Source organism: Staurois parvus, unplaced genomic scaffold (assembly GCF_062004578.1).
Source record: "Staurois parvus isolate SC_StPar_1 unplaced genomic scaffold, SC_StPar_1.0 ptg003406l, whole genome shotgun sequence".
Lineage (NCBI taxonomy): Eukaryota > Metazoa > Chordata > Amphibia > Anura > Ranidae > Staurois > Staurois parvus.
In genome coordinates this window covers 26,600-48,546 of record NW_028321202.1, presented here as the reverse complement: position 1 = coordinate 48,546, position 21,947 = coordinate 26,600, and the positions used below count along the sequence as shown (strand labels likewise).

General features: G+C 49.0%; 1 protein-coding gene across 1 annotated transcript in view; it reads right to left on the bottom strand.

Annotated features, from left to right (window-relative positions):
- Positions 1 to 588: 588 nt before the first annotated feature.
- Positions 589 to 21,947, bottom strand: part of SCAP (SREBF chaperone) — a 45,050-nt gene continuing 23,691 nt past the window's right edge. The window contains exons 8-10 of the mRNA XM_089667599.1: positions 13,086 to 13,166; positions 11,224 to 11,430; positions 589 to 7,219 (exon numbers count right to left, since the gene is read on the bottom strand). Coding sequence (XP_089523725.1) covers positions 6,974 to 7,219; positions 11,224 to 11,430; positions 13,086 to 13,166 — 534 coding nt within the window. The 3' untranslated portion in view covers positions 589 to 6,973. The remainder of the gene's footprint in view (positions 7,220 to 11,223; positions 11,431 to 13,085; positions 13,167 to 21,947) is intronic.

Below are 21,947 nucleotides of genomic sequence, written 5' to 3'. Positions count from 1 at the left end.
CTCCCACAGTACACAGAACATGGAAATGCAATTATTTTAGTAAATATAAACTGCTAAATCCCTTTTCTCATCAGCAGTATATAGCAATCTTGTGACTTCTATCAGTGTCCAGTAGAGCACTGGTTTAAGCTTGTAGGAGGAGTTTTCATTCTGCTCTAGGAGGATGCAGAACCTCTGTCTAGACAATACACACCAAATTGAGCATGTGCAGCTTGCCCCCAAGCTTCTGATCTATCAGGAGATATTTAGGAGACAATGGGAGAAGGGGATGATCAGAGAAGACAGGATCAAATAGCATTTTTACACACTGCAGAGGATTAACCCCTTAGGTTCCACAGCGAGTATAACAAGCATGCTTTACTGCATCTACAGACTGATTGTACTGTTGTGGGTTTAGTAACACTTTAAAGAGAAAGTTGACCCAAAACTGACAGTTGGCAGTTTAAAGAAAACTAATGTCAGTTGATAAAACCTGTGCGAGAAACCTCAGATGGAAAAAAAACGGGTAGCCGAGTACGAAGATTGATCCCAGGAAATTCAGAAATCACAACATTCTCTCCACTACCGAACAGAAAAACAACAGAAACCTTCAGAGGAAAATGTTTTATGTAAGAAAATTACAGAAGATTAAAAAAAAAACAAAAAAAAAAACAAACAAGAAAAAAACAAAAAAAAAAAAAAAAAAACCACAAAAGCCTAAATTAAAAATATACAAAGAAAACGAAGAGACTGTACACTGAACATTTCTCATGGAAAGCTCTAGAAAGCAGAAAACCTACCTGAAAATAAATTAGAACCTTTACCAAAAATATTATTTTTACTTTATATCATGATGCCAGTTAGACATTGTACAGTAGTCGATGCAGCGCGCCCGTCGGCGGGGGGGGCGGAGCTGTGTTCGGTATCCACCCCCTGACTGCTTGCACACACTCTGCCTGTGAAATGCTTGTTGTCCCCCGCGTGGGGGCTGCTGGCGCAGTTCGGGGGAGTCACGTTGCTGACCGTCTCATGTTAACCGAAGTGCGGTACAAAAAAAGAAAAGCACTTGGAGCCGGTTCCAGCACCAGAACCCCGGACCTGTGCGTACGATGAGCCCTGCACACCGCCCCATGGAAATTACACCCACCCCCCCCCCCAATAACTGGACACAGCCAGTCTTTCCGGGGTCGGGAGGTGGCACATTTGGCTGGAATTGAGGTGCCACGGTATTGGTTTGTTGGAAACATCTCTGCACGTGTAGAGCTCCACCCTGCTCGTGTCATACCTTTACTTTGTGTTTTATATGGAGTGGGGAAAGGTTCCAACCAGTGTTGGGTTTCAGTGGTATCCAAGGCTCTGTTAGACGTTTCCTCACTTCCTGTCCTGGTGACAACGGTTTTATCAAGCAGGAAGACGAAAACTGAAACAGACCGATAAAACTGCTATAAAGGGAAAACACTTTGCCCCTATTACAGATTTTCCCTCACTTCCTGTCCTGATGACAACATTTTACCACACAGATAGTGAGGAAGCCAGGCCCATATATCCTGGGCAGGGGCAGACTGACAACTCATGGGGCCCCCGGGCAATAGGGGATCATGGGGGCCCTGTGTCCTTGCCCAAACTCAAAAAAGCCTATGAAAAAGGTACCAGGGGCATCTCATGGGGCCCCATACTGACGGCGGTGCCCAAGTTTCCAAATGGTCAGTCCGCCCCTAATCCCGGGACATTCCCACATCTTGGCCCTCTGTTGTGTCCTGGGGTCGCAGCATCAACTAACTTGCTGCTCATGCACAGTAACTCGTTAATTTTAAGGACTGGGTGGGCGGTCCCTGCAAATTTACCAGTCGTGTCTGCGCGGGACCAAGCCAAGATATGGCATCAGCACACCAACATTAAATGAAGAAGAAAAGGCAACAATGTTACGGATTTCCTGTGCAAAGCTCTTATTTATTCCACCATCACATAGAACGATCACGTGACCATGCAATAAGGAAGAACGTTGATACAACTTGGCGTGTGGACGCCATATTCCATCCACGTTGTACATGGCAACCAGTCAGGAGTCGTGGCAGCACCCTCTCCACCACTATGGTGTGTGAAAGGAATATATACTTCATGCCATCCCATAAACTGGTTATGATGGGTAGTCCTTGCATTTTCAGAACTGGGGTTTGGGCAAGACGAACCAGTAAAATAGGTTGTGACGGGTGGTCCTCACATATAGAGAGTTGGGGTCTGGGCTTGATGAACCACTAACCTAGGTGTGATGGGGGCTCTGCATATTCAGACTTGGGGTCTTGGGAGGATGAACCAATAAAAAGGATATGATAGGTGATCCTCACATATTTGGGAGTTGAGGTTTGGGGAGGATAAACCAGTAAAATGGGTGTGATAGGTGGTCCTCACATATTTGGAGATGGGGTCTTGAGAGGATGAACCAGTAAACCAACTCCAAATATGTGAGGACCGCCCATCACATCCATTTTACTGGTTCCTCCTCCCCAGACCCCCAACTCCAAATATGTGAGGATTGCCCATCACACCCATTTTACTGGTTCCTCCTCCCCAGACCCCAACTCCAAATATGTGAGGACCGCCCATCACACCCATTTTACTGGTTCCTCCTCCCCAGACCCCAACTCCAAATATGTGAGGATCGCCCATCACATCCATTTTACTGGTTCCTCCTCCCCAGACCCCCAACTCCAAATATGCGAGGACCGCCCATCACATCCATTTTACTGGTTCATCCTCCCCAGACCCCCAACTCCAAATATGCGAGGACCGCCCATCACATCCATTTTACTGGTTCATCCTCCCCAGACCCCAAATATGTGAGAATCGGCAATTACATCCATTTTACTGGTTCCTCCTCCCCAGACCCCCAACTCCAAATATGCGAGGACCGCCCATCACATCCATTTTACTGGTTCATCCTCCCCAGACCCCCAACTCCAAATATGCGAGGACCGCCCATCACATCCATTTTACTGGTTCATCCTCCCCAGACCCCAACTCCAAATATGTGAGAATCGGCAATTACATCCATTTTACTGGTTCCTCCTCCCCAGACCCCCAGCTCCAAATATGCGAGGATCGCCGATCACCTGGGTTCATCCTGCCCAGACTCCGAGTGTGGTCCTTGCATATTTGTGAGGTTGAACCAGTAAAATGGGTGTGATGGGCGGTCCTCACATATTTGGAGTTGAGATCTTGGGAGGATGAACCAGTAAAATGGGTGTGATGTTCAGTTCCCGCATATTTGAAGACGGGGTCTGGGCAGAATGAACCAGTAAACCGAGTGTGATGGATGGTCCTTGCATATTTGGAGTTGGGGTCTGGGGAGGAGGTGCCAGTAAAATGGGTGTGATGGACAGTCCTCGCATATTTGGAGTTAGGATCTGGGCAGGATGAACCAGTAAACAAACTCCAAATATGCGAGGACCGCCCATCACACCCATTTTACTGGCACATCCTCCCCAGACCCCACCTCCAAATATGCAAGGACCGCCCATCACACCCATTTTACTGGCACATCCTCCCCAGACCCCAACTCCAAATATGCAAGGACCACCCATCACACTCTGTTTACTGGTTCATCCTGCCCAGATCCTGAGTGTGATGGGTGGTCCTTGCATAGCTGGAGTTGGGGGTCTGGGGAGGATGAACCAGTAAAATGGGTGGGTTCTGCATATTGAGAGTTGGGGTCTGGGCAGGATGAACCAGTAACCCGAGTGTGATGGGTGGTCCTCGTATATTTGGAATCGGGGTCTGGACAGGATGGACCAGTCAGGTGGGTGTGATGGGTGGTTCTTGCATATTTTGGGGTGTGTGTGTTATTTTTACATTAAAATTCATCATTTTCCCAAAAAAAATTATGCTAGAAAAACCGCTGCGCAAATATTGTGCGACATAATAAATTGCAACAACCACCATTTTATTCTCAGGACCTCTGCAAAAAAAAAAAATATTTAATGTTTGGGGGTCCCAAGTAATTTTTTAGACAAAGTGTCAAAAAAAGGTCCGGTCTTAAAGAGGATAATGTTAGTAAATAGGAGAACCTTGGATAGCAGTAAAAACCCAACAGTTGACCTAAAGCTTTCCCCACTCCATCCAAAACTAGAAAAATTTACAATAGGGGACATTTTTGGGGAGAGTCCTAATTTTCTGACAATAAAATAATATAAAGGGGACGGTTACCCCTTATAACTGCTGGTTAACAACCATTGGCTGCATTCATATCTCCAGGGAAACGAAGACGCAGATTTATTATTTTACAGCCACTTTAAATTAGCGCTCGCCCCTTACGGCACAACAGAAAAAAAAAAAAAGAGGCGGATGGTCACGATTTGTCTGCACCGTCATGGAAAGCCTCAGCTGTGGTCACAAAACAGACCCGAGAATTAAACGCTAACATTTCTGCAGCAAAATTGCACAGATTTGACAGGCTATTGCGGTAATAAATCTCCCCCGGAGGGTAGTGGGGGACCAGTCAGTGTGTGTTGGAGGAGAAGAGGACATCGATCTCTAGGAGAGTGAAGATCGAAGAACGAGCAGGGGGGACGGGCAAGTATAAATCCACATCTATGGCGCCTCCCTCTTTGTGACATTTTTGGCCAAAGGAGAACCCTAGGGGCCTAGTCCAAATCCTACATATAGTTTCCTGCCCCCTGCGCACATCAAACCGCAACTTCCAAGGGTTCTTCAAAAAGTTTCTGCACTTTTTCACACACGTATATATATATATATATATACACACACATATACACACACATATATATATATATATATATATATATACATACATACATACACATATACACACACACATATACGGGGTCAGTAGGGGGCCCCATGAGATGCCCCTGGTGCCTTTCATAGGCTTTTTTGGGTGTGGTTTGAATGTGGGCGAGGACACAGGGGCCCCATGATCTCCTATTGCCCGGGGGCCGCATGAGTTGTCAGTCCATCCCTGCAATATATATATATACACACACACACACATATATATATATATGCGCACACACACACGTATATATATACACACACACACGCACACACAAGAAAACTTTTTGAAGGCCCCTCATATATTTTATAAATGGTCTATTTTGGACCTCTTCATAGACCCCGACAAAGTGGGAATTTAAATAGGAGTGCGCTTTTGCAAAGGGGAAGTCTGCATCTTTCATTTACTGCAGTTGTAGTAAAATAAACCCCAGAAAGCCTCTAGGTGAGCATGCAGAGCATACTTGAGACCTCCCCGTGATGGTTCCATTCACAACGGGTTTCAGGCCATCTGTTGCACAATTCGGGTCTCTACCTCCCCAGCTACTGCCCCCTGCTGGACTACAGAAATGGTGGTTTTTAGGCGTATAAAACTGGTGGGTACGGGTTCAGTCCAAAGGGCGCCGGCCGTATCCTGTAAAGACTTCCCTGAGACAATTCTGTTTTCTGCAGAACGCTCACAAATTGTGACACCACCAGAGGAGACGCAACTACAGACATCTTTAGCCAACAGCGGCTTAAGAGGACCCATTGGGACGAAAATATGGAAACCACCAGTGCGGACTTGTTAGGTAAAAGATTTGAGTCTGTCAAGTCTATCCCTCATTAAAGCAGAACTCCAGGCAAATGTATTTTGTTCCTATGCAGTGGGGCTGTGCCTGCACTACATGGGTTAACCGCTAATTTTTTGTCTAGGGGATCGAAGAATACCTAATCCTCCAAGCGCAAGACCGATTCCTGCGACTCCCCCGCGGTCTAGTGTGGTGGACAGTTCCTGACGTCATCGCGACCATAGACCTGCTCAGGACGTGAAGACATCGGGATCAGTCCACCGTTGGATCGTGGGGGAGCGCCGTTTAATGCTGGAACGGAGGATCGGGTGAGTATAAGGCTTTCTGATCACCCCTTGGCAGAACGAGCGGTTAACCCATGTAGCGTAGGCACAACCCCACTGCATGGGAACGAAAGAAAATTTGTTCTGCTTAAACCTACTCACTTTTCTTGGGTAGTGAGGGACAGATAAGGATGACACCATGGAGGCTCAGCAGGGGGAGCTCACATTTCCGTTCTGACGGATCCTCTTAGGAGGACAACCCTAAAAAGGGAAAGAAGGTCAAAGTGCAGGAAGCGAGTCAATCTTGTTGCATTAAGAGCACCTGTCTACAGACCACCACCCTGAGAAGAGTATCAGTCTACCTGCCCATATCTCCCTACCCAATTCTCTATTCCCATCTACCCCCCGAGCCTGGAAGCTGCAATGTTTGCTGCCTTCAGTCACTGCCCTTGCTACAATAAACTGACTGGAGCTTGGAGTTCAGCTGTTGCCCACAGCCATCAGGTACCTGGTGAAGGTTTGATCTTGAAGGCTGCTACCTGATTGCCATGGTGGACACCCTCCACTCCCATTTCTAGAACACTACTAGGACATTGCGCCCCCCCCCCCCCCCCCCCCAGGGTCCTTCCCCAGTTATTTCTGGCGGTCGAGGATCCGATATAGCGATAGCGGCCCAAAGCGCGATCTCCTTACGGTTAGACTTGTGGAATGAAGTGCTTTAGGATACTCTGTACCATTACAAAGTGCAGCATGGTCAGTTCAAGAGCCTATTTGTGACGGGGTCAGACCTGCGTGCCGCCCCCTATATATCTCAGCGTCACAGGCGGTGATAAAGTACAGAGCATGCCGTCTGGGACATTCAAGGCGTGCCCTGCGTGATGGCGGAGGGCCCCGGATTCATCACGAATCCTTTTTTTTTTTTTTTTCTGCCCTTTCCTGGTCAACACAAACCTGCCTCTCAGCAGAAAAATAAAATCTATCATGAAACGGCGGAGGTGAGACAGGTTGGCGTCGTAACCTGGAAAACCGGAAAATCTGACAATTCCATTGGAAGTATAGTGAGAACGTGTATGTCATCGGCTGTCGGATGAACCCTCCCCCTTGAGGGTTAAAGCCTGGCTTCTCAGCAGTCCTTGGCTTGGCCCGTCTTCTTCAGTCCAACTTTTCCAGCACGGACGGGACGTAGACCAGGCTCAGCTCGCTGCCAAAATCGCAGACGATCGCCGCATTGTCCAGAACTAGGATCTGGCGAGCAGGCTGGGCCTCCTCGTACTTCCCCAGGTAAACAGTCTGTAGAAGATCGCCGTAGCCGATGTCCCAGAAGGACACGCAGCCTTGGCCGCCCGTCACCAGCAAGTTGTCGGAGATGAGGCCTAAGCTGGATCCGCAGCCCAAATCCTGCAAAGAGAGAGGAGAGAACATGTCACATGACATCCCATGATAGTCACAGATATTAAATTGTCATTGTAGACAATTGTCTTCCAACCTTGTGGTAACAGTTTGGTGAAGACCCTTTTCTGGCCCACCATGACTCTGCCCCGATGTACAAAGCCAGCTCCATAAAGACATAGCTTGACCAGTCTGGTGTGGAGGAACTTGAGTGTTGGAGGAACTTGACCTCAACCCTACTGAACAGCTTTGGAATGAACTGGAGTGCAGATTGTGAGCCAGGTCTTTTTTTTGGTGCCCAATGTGAGGCACAACATGTGGGCCAGGTCTTCCCATCCAACATCAGTACCCGACATCTCAAATAATAAGAACATGTCGCCAACACACCATGGATCCATAACATAGTCCAAATGTTTATCGAAGGGATCACATCACATTTAGTGCAAATGAAACATTTCGAGGCCACACTGGAGCCCTTTTGTCAGGCATATAAGTGCAATGAGCAAACATGTCAAGTGAACATGCACCCATGGATCAGCCACATCCTGCCAGGAGAATTTAACCCTCATCTCATTCATCTGTAAGCCCGGTGGGTGTTTTATACCGATGGCCTCTCAGCTTCTTTATTGGTGCCCAACTACCCATCCCTAACCTCACCCAACTGTTCCTCGAATTCAAAAAAACAAAGCTTTACAATAGTGACCAGCTAGGATGTTCTTCACCTGCCTATGTTAACTGCTTGCCTGCAAGTGGTAGTTGTACTGCAAGTGGGCGGCAGCTCCAAGCTGGGCGACGTAACTGTATGTAGCGATCTTTCTTTTGGGTCCAGGGCACGCATGCGTGTGCCCCCGCTGCTGATCCATCGTCCTGGCCCCACCCCTACGGTTTCCTCCTGGCCCCCCTATAATGTTCTCTCTTGGCCCCCCAATGCTGTTCTCTCCTGGCCTCCCTATGCTGTTCTCTCCTGGCCCCCCTATGCTGTTCTCTCCTGGCCCCCCTATGCTGTTCTCTCCTGGCCCCCCTATGCTGTTCTCTCCTGGCCCCCCTATGCTGTTCTCTCCTGGCCCCCCTATGCTGTTCTCTCCTGGCCCCCCTATGCTGTTCTCTCCTGGCCCCCCTATGCTGTTCTCTCCTGGCCCCCCTATACTGTTCTCTCCTGGCCCCCATACACTGTTCTCTCCTGGCCCCCCTACACTGTTCTCTCCTGGCCCCCCTACACTGTTCTCTCCTGGCCCCCCTACACTGTTCTCTCCTGGTCCCCCTACACTGTTCTCTCCTGGTCCCCCTACACTGTTCTCTCCTGGTCCCCCTACACTGTTCTCTCCTGGTCCCCCTACACTGTTCTCTCCTGGTCCCCCTACACTGTTCTCTCCTGGCCTCCCTACACTGTTCTCTCCTGGCCTCCCTACACTGTTCTCTCCTGGCCTCCCTACACTGTTCTCTCCTGGCCTCCCTACACTGTTCTCTCCTGGCCTCCCTACACTGTTCTCTCCTGGCCCCCCTACACTGTTCTCTCCTGGCCCCCCTATACTGTTTCCTCCTGGCCCCCCTATACTGTTCTCTCCTGGCCCCCCTATACTGTTCTCTCCTGGCCCCCCTATACTGTTCTCTCCTGGCCCCCCTATACTGTTCTCTCCTGGCCCCCCTATACCGTTCTCTCCTGGCCCCCCTATACCGTTCTCTCCTGGCCCCCTTATACTGTTCCCTCTATTTACCCTGCATTGTATGTGAAGGAGGAGGCCAGCTTGTGAAGGAGGAGGCCAGCTTGATCCCACACATCTGTCGGATTGGAAGAGCACCACAAAGCCTGCTTCAGGACATGGCAGGGATGGCGAGACTTGCCTAAGGCAGACACACTCACTTTGTTACCCCAGTTTATTCTTCTGACATACATGTGACCCTCTTCTGACATACATGTGACCCTCTTCTGACATACATGTGACCCTCTTCTGACATACATGTGACCCTCTTTGCATTGTAATCAATGTTTCTTACATCATTTTGGTGGATTTATGATGTCAGAGGTTAGGGGAAGCTTTTTGCCGTTGCTGATTGGTGGATTGCACTTCTCACATGCCTGATGACGATGTCCCGCATGGCCTCGGATCATTGCACTTGCACTCAATCATCAATTCCATAGACATTTGGGATCCATAGTGTGCCGGCAGCTGACAGTATGTTCCCATCTATGCTGATACCAGTCCACCGGCTGGTAGGGGATACAGCGCCCCCTTACTGCAGGCCTTCTCCAGAAAGGAATGTGATGGGAATAAACCAAGTACAGTACTTCACCAAAGAGAGCAAAATCCCACAGACACCCCTCAAATCTTGTGGAAAGTCGCCTCAGAGGATGTTATAGGCACAAAGCGGGCGACTCCATATTAATGGCCATGGGGGAGAGGGGGCTCATGGTTTTGGAATGGGATGTCCAACTAGTAGATACAGCTATGATACTCAGGGGGACCCAGGCTTTTGGACATATAGTGCCATGGGGCTCCAAACTTTCTAAACAAAGGGTCAATTTACTGTCAGACTTTAGGGGGCCAGACTGTGACCATTGGGAGTAGAAACTGTCCTGGGGTCAGTGGGAGGAATAGCGCCCCATCGTTGGGGTCAGTGGGAGGAATAGCACCCCATCGTTGGTCTCATTGGGAGGAATTGCGCCCCATCATTGGTCTCATTGGGAGGAATAGTGCCCCATCATTGGTGTCAGTGGGAGGAATAGCGCCCCATCATTGGTGTCAGTGGGAGGAATAGCGCCCCATCATTGGTGTCAGTGGGAGGAATAGCGCCCCATCATTGGTGTCAGTGGGAGGAATAGCGCCCCATCATTGGTGTCAGTGGGAGGAATAGCATCCTATTGTTGGTGTCAGTGGGAGGAATAGCATCCTATTGTTGGTGTCAGTGGGAGGAATAGCATCCTATTGTTGGTGTCAGTGGGAGGAATAGCGTCCTATTGTTGGTGTCAGTGGGAGGAATAGTGTCCTATTGTTGGTGTCAGTGGGAGGAATAGTGTCCTATTGTTGGTGTCAGTGGAAGGAATAGTGTCCTATTGTTGGTGTCAGTGGAAGGAATAGTGTCCTATTGTTGGTGTCAGTGGAAGGAATAGTGTCCTATAGTTGGTGTCAGTGGGAGGAATAGTGTCCTATTGTTGGTGTCAGTGGGAGGAATAGTGTCCTATTGTTGGTGTCAGTGGGAGGAATAATGTCCTATTGTTGGTGTCAGTGGGAGGAATAGTGTCCTATTGTTGGTGTCAGTGGGAGGAATAATGTCCTATTGTTGGTGTCAGTGGGAGGAATAGTGTCCTATTGTTGGTGTCAGTGGGAGGAATAATGTCCTATTGTTGGTCTCAGTGGGAGAAACAGTACCCGGTTTGATGTCAGTAGCAGGAATTATGCCCCATGGTTGGTGTCAATAAGATGAATAGTGTCTTGTATCAGTGGCACAAAAAGTGCTCCAACAGCCAGATAAAGGCAAGTGAAGGGCCACAGTTTGGGGACCACTGATATAATGTATGCCAGACAATATCCTCCTGCACCTCCATGACATGCCAAGTGAGATATCATGGTAATGCTTTGGCTTGTAAAACTAGACGTGCTGGAAATTTGCTGGTCTGCTGTTGTTCGGGGCTCATGAGTGAGTGCTAGAATGGGAACATTATTTTGGGCAGTTCTGGGACAAGGTAATTGAGCACCAAAGGTGGAAAGGCCAAAGTGTCCTTCCCATGAGCTGTGACCTACCTCAGGATTATAAGTTGCAGGTCCTGCACTGTTTGCGCCCCTCTTCTGCTGAAGCACCTATACAGCTACCTCTTCTGCCTACCCCTCAGTCCATCCATGGTCATTGGTCTCCAAGCACTGTTCACTTCTGACTGCTGAAAACTGCCGATGTTCAGTCCTGACATCTATGGTGTGCATTAGATTTATCTTTCCAAAAAGGTTCCAATGACCCGGCACCACCAGCTCAGCTGTGCACACAGATCTGAAAATCTGAACTATCGCCCATCCACTCACCTGCTGTATGGAGTACAGTTTGATGGCCGAGCTGCGGTCCCATATGCTGATGACATCATCCAGGCCGCTGCTGATCACGTACGATGTCGTGCAGATCAGGGAAGTGATGTCACCGCGGTGGCCATGCATGTGACTAACTCTACTACCTGTCAGGACGTCCCACAGGCAGATGGCTCCATCCTGCCCCCCGCTGGCCAGGACCATTGTCTGCGGAAAGAACAGAAGACGCGTGATTGGTTAATATCTGCAGAATCACACAGCAGAACTCTTGAAAAATAACCGACAGATCCTGTAAGTGGTTGTAAAGCCTGAAGTTTTGGTTTTTTTATTACCTTCAGTGTAAGGGCTCCCCCCCAGTACCTAAACTTGATCTCAGACCAGCGAGATCAGCGACTCTCCTAGCTATTTCCCTCCTCATTGGCTCAGAGACAGCAGAAGGAGCCATTGGCTCTCCCAGTGATTCTGGGTAGTGTGGTGATTGGTGGCCTCTCATTGGTCCTTGGCGGTGGCTTGGGGTGATTTGTGGCCTCCCAGTGTTACTGTGTGGTAGGGCGATTGGTGGACTTCCATTGGTTCTGAGCAGTGGGGTGGGGTGATAGGCAGCCTTCCAGTGGTCTGAGGTGGGGGGGGGGGGGGGTGATGGGTGGCCTCCCAGTGGTCCTGGGTGGTGGAGTAGGGTGACTGGTGGCCTCCCCAATGGTCCTGGATGGTGGGGCGATTGATGGCCTCCCAGTGGTCCTTGGTGGACAGGTAGGGCAATTGGCGGCCTCCCAGTGGTTCTGAGTGGTGAAGTAGGGTGATTAATGGCCTCCCAGTGGTCCTAGACAATGGCTTGGGGTGATTTGTAGCCTCCAAATGGTTCTGGGCAGTGGCCTGGGGTGATTTGTAGCCTCCTAGTGGTTCTGGGCAGTGGCTTGGTGTGATTGGTGACCCTCCAGTGCGGCAGGATGAATTGTGGCCTTCCATTGGTTCTGGGCAGTGGGGTGGGGTGATAGGCAGCCTCTCAGTGGTCTGATGTAGGGGTGTGATTGGTGGCCTCCCAGTAGTCCTGGGTGGTGGAGTAGGGCAGTTGGTGACCTCCCAGTGGTCCTTGGTGGACAGGTAGGGCAACTGGTGGCCTCCCAGTGGTTCTGGGTAGTGGAGTAGGATGAATGGTGGACTTCTATTGGTTCTGGGCAGTGGGGTAAGGTGATAGGCAGCCAGTGGTCTGCGGTAAGGGGGCGATAGGTGGCCTTCCAGTGGTCCTGGGTGGTGGAGTAAAGCCAATTGGTGACCTCCAGTGGCCCATAGTGGTAGGGTGACGGGTGGCCTCCCAATGGTCCTGGGTTGTGGGGGTCACTGGTGGCCTTCCACTGGTTCTGGGCAGTAGGGTGATTGGCAGCTTCCAAGTGGTCTAAGGTGGAGGGGTGCTTGGTGGCCAACCAGTGGTGCTAGGCAGTGGTAAGGGATGGTTGGTAACCTTCCAGCGGTCCTAGATGGTGGCAATGGTTGGCTGGAAGTCTTCTACTGGTTCTGAGCAAAAGTGTTTTGGGGGACTGGTGGCCTCCCAGGGGTTCTAGATGATGGGGCGATTGATGGCTTCTCAGCAGGCCTGGGTGATAGGGGTAGGGCATTTTCCACCAGTAAGGGGCCTTAGGCTGCACTGCACTACACTCCTCATTTTCCTCCTCGCTCTATGTTTAGGGCTCAAATCTGGAGGAAATTCCCATACAGAGACATACTTATAAACAAGGGAAGAGGGCGGTGGGGTGGGGTGATAGGCAGCAGTGAAACATGGCAAAACGAGGCCAAATAAAGGGAGCGGTTTTGGCGATCTGGCGATTGAGTTCTACATACACAGCCTCCAATCAGGGGACTCTCACCTCGTCAATGTAAATGGCGGTAATGCCTCCCGAGTGACCCTGCAGTGTGAACAAGCAGCATGCGTCATCCAGACGGTAAACCTAGAGACAAAAGGAAGACAGTTACACCTCCCATCTGCGGGGACTTGAGCCCAACTCCAACCAAAACTTTCTTCCTAGCCCTGGATAGAATGCGGGAGGGGGGTGGAGACTTTCAGGTTATTCCATCTCAGTCCCAGGTGTCACCCGGACAGGAACCGAGGGTACATTTTCTGAGAAGGGACAAAACTAACTTCATGGAGGTTCTGAGCCTTCCCCAGTCTATAAAGGAGAACATTTGCCTTCCCTGGTTCCTTCCTCCCTGCATACTAAAGGAATATTTAGGTAACACCCTTCCATTTTCATAACAAACTTTATTCATAAAAGATTCTTATGTAAAAAATATATAAACCCTGGTGAATAATATTAACCTCTTCCATACCGGGCACTTTTACCCCCTTCCTGCCCAGACCAATTTTCAGGTTTCAGCGCTCTCACACTGTGAATGACAATTGCGCGGTCATACAACATTGCACCCAAACTAAAATTTTATCATTTTCTTCACACAACTAGAGCTTTCTTTTGGTGGTATTTAATTACTGCTGGGGTTTTTTTTTGCTAAATTAACAAAAAGGACCAAAAATTTTGAGAAAAAACCCACATTTTTCTTTGTTTCTGTTATAAAAGTTTACAAATAAATAATTGTTCCTCATAAATTTAGTGCGAGATGTATTCTGCTACATGTCTTTGGTGAAAATAACCCAAATTAGGATGTATTATTTAGTCTGTAGGAAAATTAGAGAGTTCACAAACTATGGGATATATCTGAATATTGATCAATCCTGAAGTACTGACAGCCAATCTCATTTCTTGAGGTCCAAGAATGTCAGCACAGTACAGATATCCCCCAAATGTCAGGACGGTACAGATATCCCCCAAATGTCAGGACAGTACAGATATCCCCCCAAATGTCAGGACAGTACAGATATCCCCCCAAATGTCAGGACAGTACAGATATCCCCCCAAATGTCAGGACGGTACAGATATCCCCCAAATGTCAGAACGGTACAGATAACCCCCAAATGTCAGGACAGCACAGATATCCCCCCAAATGTCAGGACAGCACAGATATCCCCCCAAATGTCAGGACAGCACAGATATCCCCCCAAATGTCAGGAAGGTACAGATATCCCCCAAATGTCAGGACAGCACAGATATCCCCCCAAATGTCAGGACAGCACAGATATCCCCCCAAATGTCAGGAAGGTACAGATATCCCCCAAATGTCAGGACAGCACAGATATCCCCCAAATGTCAGGAAGGTACAGATATCCCCCAAATGTCAGGAAGGTACAGATATCCCCCAAATGTCAGGAAGGTACAGATATCCCCCAAATGTCAGGAAGGTACAGATATCCCCCAAATGTCAGGACAGTACAGATATCCCCCAAATGTCAGGACGGTACAGATATCCCCCAAATGTCAGGACAGTACAGATATCCCCCAAATGTCAGGACAGGACACATATCCCCCAAATGTCAGGACAGTACAGATATCTCCCAAATGTCAGGACAGTACAGATATCCCCCCAAATGTCAGGACAGGACAGATATCCCCCAAATGTCAGGACAGGACAGATATCCCCCAAATGTCAGGACAGGACAGATATCTCCCAAATGTCAGGACAGGACAGATATCCCCCAAATGTCAGGACAGGACAGATATCCCCCAAATGTCAGGACAGGACAGATATCCCCCAAATGTCAGGACAGTACAGATATCCCCCAAATGACCCCTTTTTGCAAAGTAGACAATCCGACGTTCTTCATAAGAGGCATGGTGAGTTTTTTGAAGTTGTAATTTTTTTGTCATAATTTTTTGGAAATGAATAAAAAAAATTACTTTCACTATTATTTTTTTTTACATACTGTCACCAGTGCAGTACAGCATCATCATATAACTGGCATGGCAGTGATCAGGGACACTGACTGGTGACAGTACGAAAAATTTTTTTTTTTTAATTTTTTTATTACATTTTTTCTCTTTTTTTAAAGATTTTGTTTTCATATTTCACTATGACCAAAGTAGTACAATGTTACCATTGTACTACTTTGGGGAAGTGATCTATATATATATATATATTTTTTTTTTTTTTACACAATTTGCTTATAGCAAAGAATTACTTTGCTATAAGCAAGCATTTACCAATCACAGCATTTGTGATTGGCCCAGCTTGTGCATGTGATCTCTGTGACCATTCACAGCTAGACACACTTGTATACAATGGATGGCATGACAGGAAGCCATCCATTCTATACAACTGTCATGTGACCTGCTGTGACTGGTCACAGCAGGTCACATGGTGCCGGCAACGGGGCTGGTACTCATATCTGTCATCGGCTGTGTCCGAGGTACACGGCCAGTGACAGATCACGCCGCTGCGTGGCTCTGCGGCCACGCAAACTGCGCATGCCTGAAAGGACGCCATATGGCGTCCACCTGGAGCGACGAGGTGTTTTGCCGGACGCCATCTGGCCATAGGCCGGGCGGGAACCGGTTAATATTATATCAATATATTCCAAAGTCTACATCATCGCGCCTCAGGATTGTAGTACCATGAAATATAACATAGGAGCTGCTATTATACAGTAATAACCCAAATATATCTGATATGTGAAAATAAAATATAATAAATAATATAACCACAAATAGCGCTCACAAAAAAAATATATAAATCATAACCGTAATAATATCGATATTATTACTCCACCACCAAAAAAATTTGAAAAAAATATGAAATAATTAATAGATCCTCATAAAGTCCATTCAATAAAGTCCACATATGTATATGATCTTCAATTAAATGATCTTCAATTAATTGAAGATCATATACATATGTGGACTTTATTGAATGGACTTTATGAGGATCTATTAATTATTATTTCATATTTTTTTCACATATTTTGGTGGTGGAGTAATAATATCAAAATTATTATTACGGTTATGATTTATATATTTATTTTTTGTGAGCGCTATTATTTGTGGTTATATTATTTATTATATTTTATTTTCACATATCAGATAAATACTTTATTCATAACTGGGTCTCTATGCAATGTACGCAGATCATGGCTGGTGGGAAGGCCCGCAGGACTCCTTGCCCCAGGACTCCCTCTCAACAGCCCTCAGCCCTGATGAAAGCTGTGGGCTGGCTCTTGGGAGGAGATATGCAAATATCAAAAATGCCATGATGGGTGGGCGTCAGTCTGGATGGATTGGCATGCAAACTGTACCGGGTAAATCCCATGCCTCCATGATTGAAAGAACTGAACTTCTCCATACAACCCAACCCCAGTCCACGGGTCCTCGGTTTTGCAGCAAGCAATGCGGAGTAACACAATTAATGGGAGGGAGGGTGGCCTGGGCTGCACTCGAAGACCTGGAATTTACAAGCAGGTCAAAATGACTTTAATTTAGAAGTATGGGATTTAAAAAGAAAAACAAACCTCTATACTCACCCTTGTGGCTGCAGCGTCAATCCAATGCTGGAGCTGTCCCTGGCCAGCTCTAAGACCGAGAACTGAGCAATCACAAGACCCTCGAATCAGGACCTCCCCATTGTCAGGGCTGGGTAGGAGAAAATTCCTTGCTTGGCTGATCACTCAGTTCTTGGCCTTCACTGACTGACAGTCACCGGCTCCCTGCTCTGCCCCTCCAGCGCGCACCATAGCATCAGGCTGTGCAGGGGGTAGAAGCAGCTGGCTCAGGCTCTCACGGAGAGACTGCTGGTAAGGAATCCGGGCAGATCCTGACACTATTGTTGGGATCCCTGCAGAGCCCAGAGCTGGTTCTGGCCCACTGCCGGCTTTTTCTGTGTCATAGGAGAACAAAGTGCACTCCTGTCACCCACAGAGGCCAACAGAGCTTTGACCGTACTTCTCCTTTAACCACATTGGAAGGGCGGGAGGACGGCGTGCGCGCTCTCTGATCCCGGAAGCCACTGCCAATGGCAGTATGAGCCATACCGCCAGTACGTCGGGGAGGTCAGCAAGTCGTTCATTCAGAGACCCTGGGAGGCCCACAAGCAATGAATGAGGAGGGCGGGTAACCACAAGGCAAAGAGAACCGTGCCAACAGGCCTACAACTAGCAAGGGTCAATAGAGCCAACTGTGAAAAGGAATGAACACAGCGATGTTGGATTCGTAATCGCCTGACGCCCGGGTCATGTAGTTCCGGGCAGGTAGTTTTTTTCCAACCTTCAGCGCTGCTCCGGGCAAGCAGCAGGGCTCACCTGTCAGGTGAAAGCATTCGGGCGGCATCGTAGCCGCTGATTGCTTCCAGTTCCAGCCTCCCCCCCCCCACCCCGCTATGTCTCCCGGGCTCTGCTTGCCCATGTGCGGGCCCGGGACCTGTTCACCGACATCGGCTAGATGGGACACGTCTGCTCCCCTCCCCTTCTTGTCCTGACCCAGAAGTGACGTTATGATGTCACTTCCGGGTCCCCGTTGAGAGATTCCCGGCCATGGAGGCCGGGAAAGAATGTAATGCGGTGCGATGTGCACTGCATTACATTCAGGGGAGCACAGGGGAGACATGCAGGGTCTTTTAGACCTTGGATGTCTCAATAAAGAGAACCTGTCACCAAATATCATCACATAAAGGGCCTTTTTCCCTATGACAAGGGTAGGCAACCTGCGGTTCTCCAGCTGTTGCAGGACTACAAGTTCCATCATGACTCTGCATGTCATAGCTGTAACTGTCAGTTTTGTAAGATTTGCAATGCCTCATGGAAAACGTAGTTCCACAACAGCTGGAGATCGGTGCAAGGTCTCTCCCCTCCCTACTAGTCCTCAGGGGCGGTGCGGGAGACAGGCGGGGGGAGGAGGAGATCAACAGCGCAATGGTAAAAATATTACACGTTTAAGTCGCCATAAAGCCTCTTTTGTTTTTAAAAGCCCCCCCCCCCGACATTCCTAGAACACCTTAAATATGGTTTTGGTTAAAATGTATTTTTTATCAGGACAAGTAGACTGGGGCACTGATTTAGCCCCTGGACAAGTAGACTGGGGCACCGATTTAGCCCCTGGACCAAGTAGACTGGGGCACCAATTTAGTCCCTGGACCAAGTAGACTGGGGCACCGATTTAGCTCCTGGACAAGTAGACTGGGGCACCAATTTAGTCCCTGGACCAAGTAGACTGGGGCACCGATTTAGTCCCTGGACCAAGTAGACTGGGGCACCGATTGTGGGGCACCGATTTAGTCCCTGGACCAAGTAGACTGGGGCACCGATTTAGTCCCTGGACCAAGTAGACTGGGGCACCGATTTAGCCCCTGGACAAGTAGACTGGGGCACCGATTTAGCCCCTGGACCAAGTAGACTGGGGGACCAAGTAGACTGGGGCACCGATTTAGCCCCTGGACAAGTAGACTGGGGCACCGATTTAGCCCCTGGACAAGTAGACTGGGGCACCGATTTAGCCCCTGGACAAGTAGACTGGGGCACCGATTTAGCCCCCTGGACAAGTAGACTGGGGCACCGATTTAGCCCCTGGACAAGTAGACTGGGGCACCGATTTAGCCCCTGGACTAAGTAGACTGGGGCACCGATTTAGCCCCTGGACCAAGTAGACTGGGGCACCGATTTAGCCCCTGGACCAAGTAGACTGGGGCACCGATTTAGTCCCTGGACCAAGTAGACTGGGGCACCGATTTAGTCCCTGGACCAAGTAGACTGGGGCACCGATTTAGTCCCTGGACCAAGTAGACTGGGGCACCGATTTAGTCCCTGGACCAAGTAGACTGGGGCACCGATTTAGTCCCTGGACCAAGTAGACTGGGGCACCGATTTAGTCCCTGGACCAGTAGACTGGGGCACCGATTTAGCCCCTGGACAAGTAGACTGGGGCCCCGATTTAGCCCTGGACAAGTAGACTGGGGCACCGATTTAGCCCTGGACAAGTAGACTGGGCACCGATTTAGCCCCTGGACAAGTAGACTGGGGCACCGATTTAGCCCCTGGACAAGTAGACTGGGGCACCGATTTAGCCCCTGGACAAGTAGACTGGGGCACCGATTTAGCCCCTGGACAAGTAGACTGGGGCACCGATTTAGCCCCTGGACAAGTAGACTGGGGCACCGATTTAGTCCCTGGACCAAGTAGACTGGGGCACCGATTTAGCCCCTGGACCAAGTAGACTGGGGCACCGATTTAGCCCCTGGACCAAGTAGACTGGGGCACCGATTTAGCCCCTGGACCAAGTAGACTGGGGCACAGATTTAGCCCCTGGACCAAGTAGACTGGGGCACCGATTTAGCCCCTGGACCAAGTAGACTGGGGCACCGATTTAGTCCCTGGACCAAGTAGACTGGGGCACCGATTTAGTCCCTGGACCAAGTAGACTGGGGCACCGATTTAGCCCCTGAACCAGTAGACTGGGGAACCGATTTAGCCCCTGGACCAAGAAGACTGGGGCACCGATTTAGCCCCTGGACAAGTAGACTGGGGCACCGATTTAGTCCCTGGACAAGTAGACTGGGGCACCGATTTAGTCCCTGGACAAGTAGACTGGGGCACCGATTTAGCCCCTGGACCAAGAAGACTGGGGCACCGATTTAGTCCCTGGACAAGTAGACTGGAGCACCGATTTAGCCCCTGGACAAGTCGTCAAAAAGCTCCACCCACCTGGAACAGAAGACCAGATGGTGGCTGTGCAAAGCTGGACAACAGTGGCTTGATGTCTGAATAATCAGGAATCTCTCACCTATCTGGTGGAGCTAAAATATAATAATGCAGGAGGATCTTTGTTCTTAACCCCTCCCCCCCCAGAGGATCCTCCCCCTTCCTGACCAGGCCATTTTTTTCTGATTTGGAGCTGCGTTATTTTAACTGACAATTGCGCGGTCATGCAACGCTGCACCCAAATTAAATTTACGCCTTTTTTTTTTTTTTACCCCCACGAATAGAGCTTTCTTTCGGAGGTATTTGATCGCCTGTGGGGTTTATATTTTTTGCGCTACAAACAAAAAAAGACCGACAATTTTGAAAAAAAAAAAAATATATATATATATTTTTGACTTTTTGCTATTAAACACGTCCGCAACTGTAATGTTGCTGTATTACCTCCCTTTAGATTGCAAATCACTGAGTTAACTGTTGGAGCTATATAAATCCTGTAGAATAATAATAATAATAAACATTTGTTAGGCACACATTTAACCCCTTGATTACCCGAGATGTTAACACCTTACCAGCCAGTGTTATTGGAACAATGACAGCGTACTGTATTAGTGTCACTGGAGACGTCAGTGTCTGTCAGTTCCCACCCACTTTCAGTTAGTGTCAGATTGCCCTCCGCACTATCACAGTTCAGCTATAAGTCGCTGGTCTATGCCAATACTAGTATAAATAGAAAATTCAGTATATATACCGGCGGCCATCTTTACTAGGGTCAGTACTGCTGCTTAAACTCTGCATTTACCTTGAGTTACTGTACAATACTACCCGGTGCATTTTTTTACTTACATTTTCTGGAATAAATTACTTTTAAATACTACACTATGGGCACCTGTTTTTTGGCTCCCAATTGGAGCTACTAAACTTGCAGGACACCCCTACTGATCCAACATCCAGAGGGAGGGAGCCCTGTATCCAGGCAGAGCACCCATCTATCTTTTAGGGGACCTCTGGACCCAGCAGATTTCCACAGTATCCCAAGACTTGATGACAAATCCATAGATGGAAGCTCACCTATATATTCCGCCGACTTAAAGAGATCCTGGTGGTTATTTATTGTATGCGCATTATCTGTGCGCTTCCGGTGAGTGCGCAATTCTATTATCGGTTCCTATCACAAGCCTGTTTTTGAAACCTGCTGCTGAAGAGGATCATCCATTTAATATATAATGGATATATAATGGGGGAAAAATGTCAGTGCGTCTTATGGAGCGGCCGGTCCGGTATTTCCACTGCCGCCGTGTGAGAATACCGGGCCAGCCGCTCAGCTCTAGAGCGAGACCTCACCTGTTCCTCTATCCAGCGGTGCGCTGTCTTCCCGGCTTCTGTAGTGCGGGCACTGGGCTTGACAGCAGGGTGCCAAGTGCGCATGCGCAAGAAGCGGTGCTCTTTGTGAATGGTAAGGCGGCACCTGGGACACATGACAGGTCCCAGAAGCCGCCGGACCAATCACAAAGCGCAGTGCTTCTCGCTCATGCGCACTGGGCACCCGGCTGTCAAGCCCAGTGCCCGCACTACAGAAGCCGGGAAGACAGCGCACCGCTGGATAGAGGAACAGGTAAGATCAAAGAAAAACTCAGCGGAAGTAAGAGCGGGTACCTGTCAAATTCAGGTACCAGCTCCCCCCCTCCCCAAAGGTCAGCAGTCATCTCCTGTACTGTCCGCAGTCTCTGGTCATCTCCTGTACTATGTCTGCAGTCTCTGGTCATCTGCTGTACTGTGTCCGCAGTCTCTGGTCATCTCCTGTACTGTGTCCGCAGTCTCTGGTCATCTCCTGTACTATGTCCGCAGTCTCTGGTCATCTGCTGTACTGTGTCCGCAGTCTCTGGTCATCTCCTGTACTGTGTCCGCAGTCTCTGGTCATCTCCTGTACTATGTCCGCAGTCTCTGGTCATCTCCTGTACTGTGTCCGCAGTCTCTGGTCATCTCCTGTACTATGTCCGCAGTCTCTGGTCATCTCCTGTACTGTCCGCAGTCTCTGGTCATCTCCTGTACTGTCCGCAGTCTCTGGTCATCTCCTGTACTGTGTCCGCAGTCTCCGGTCATCTCCTGTACTGTGTCCGCAGTCTCTGGTCATCTCCTGTACTGTGTCCGCAGTCTCTGATCA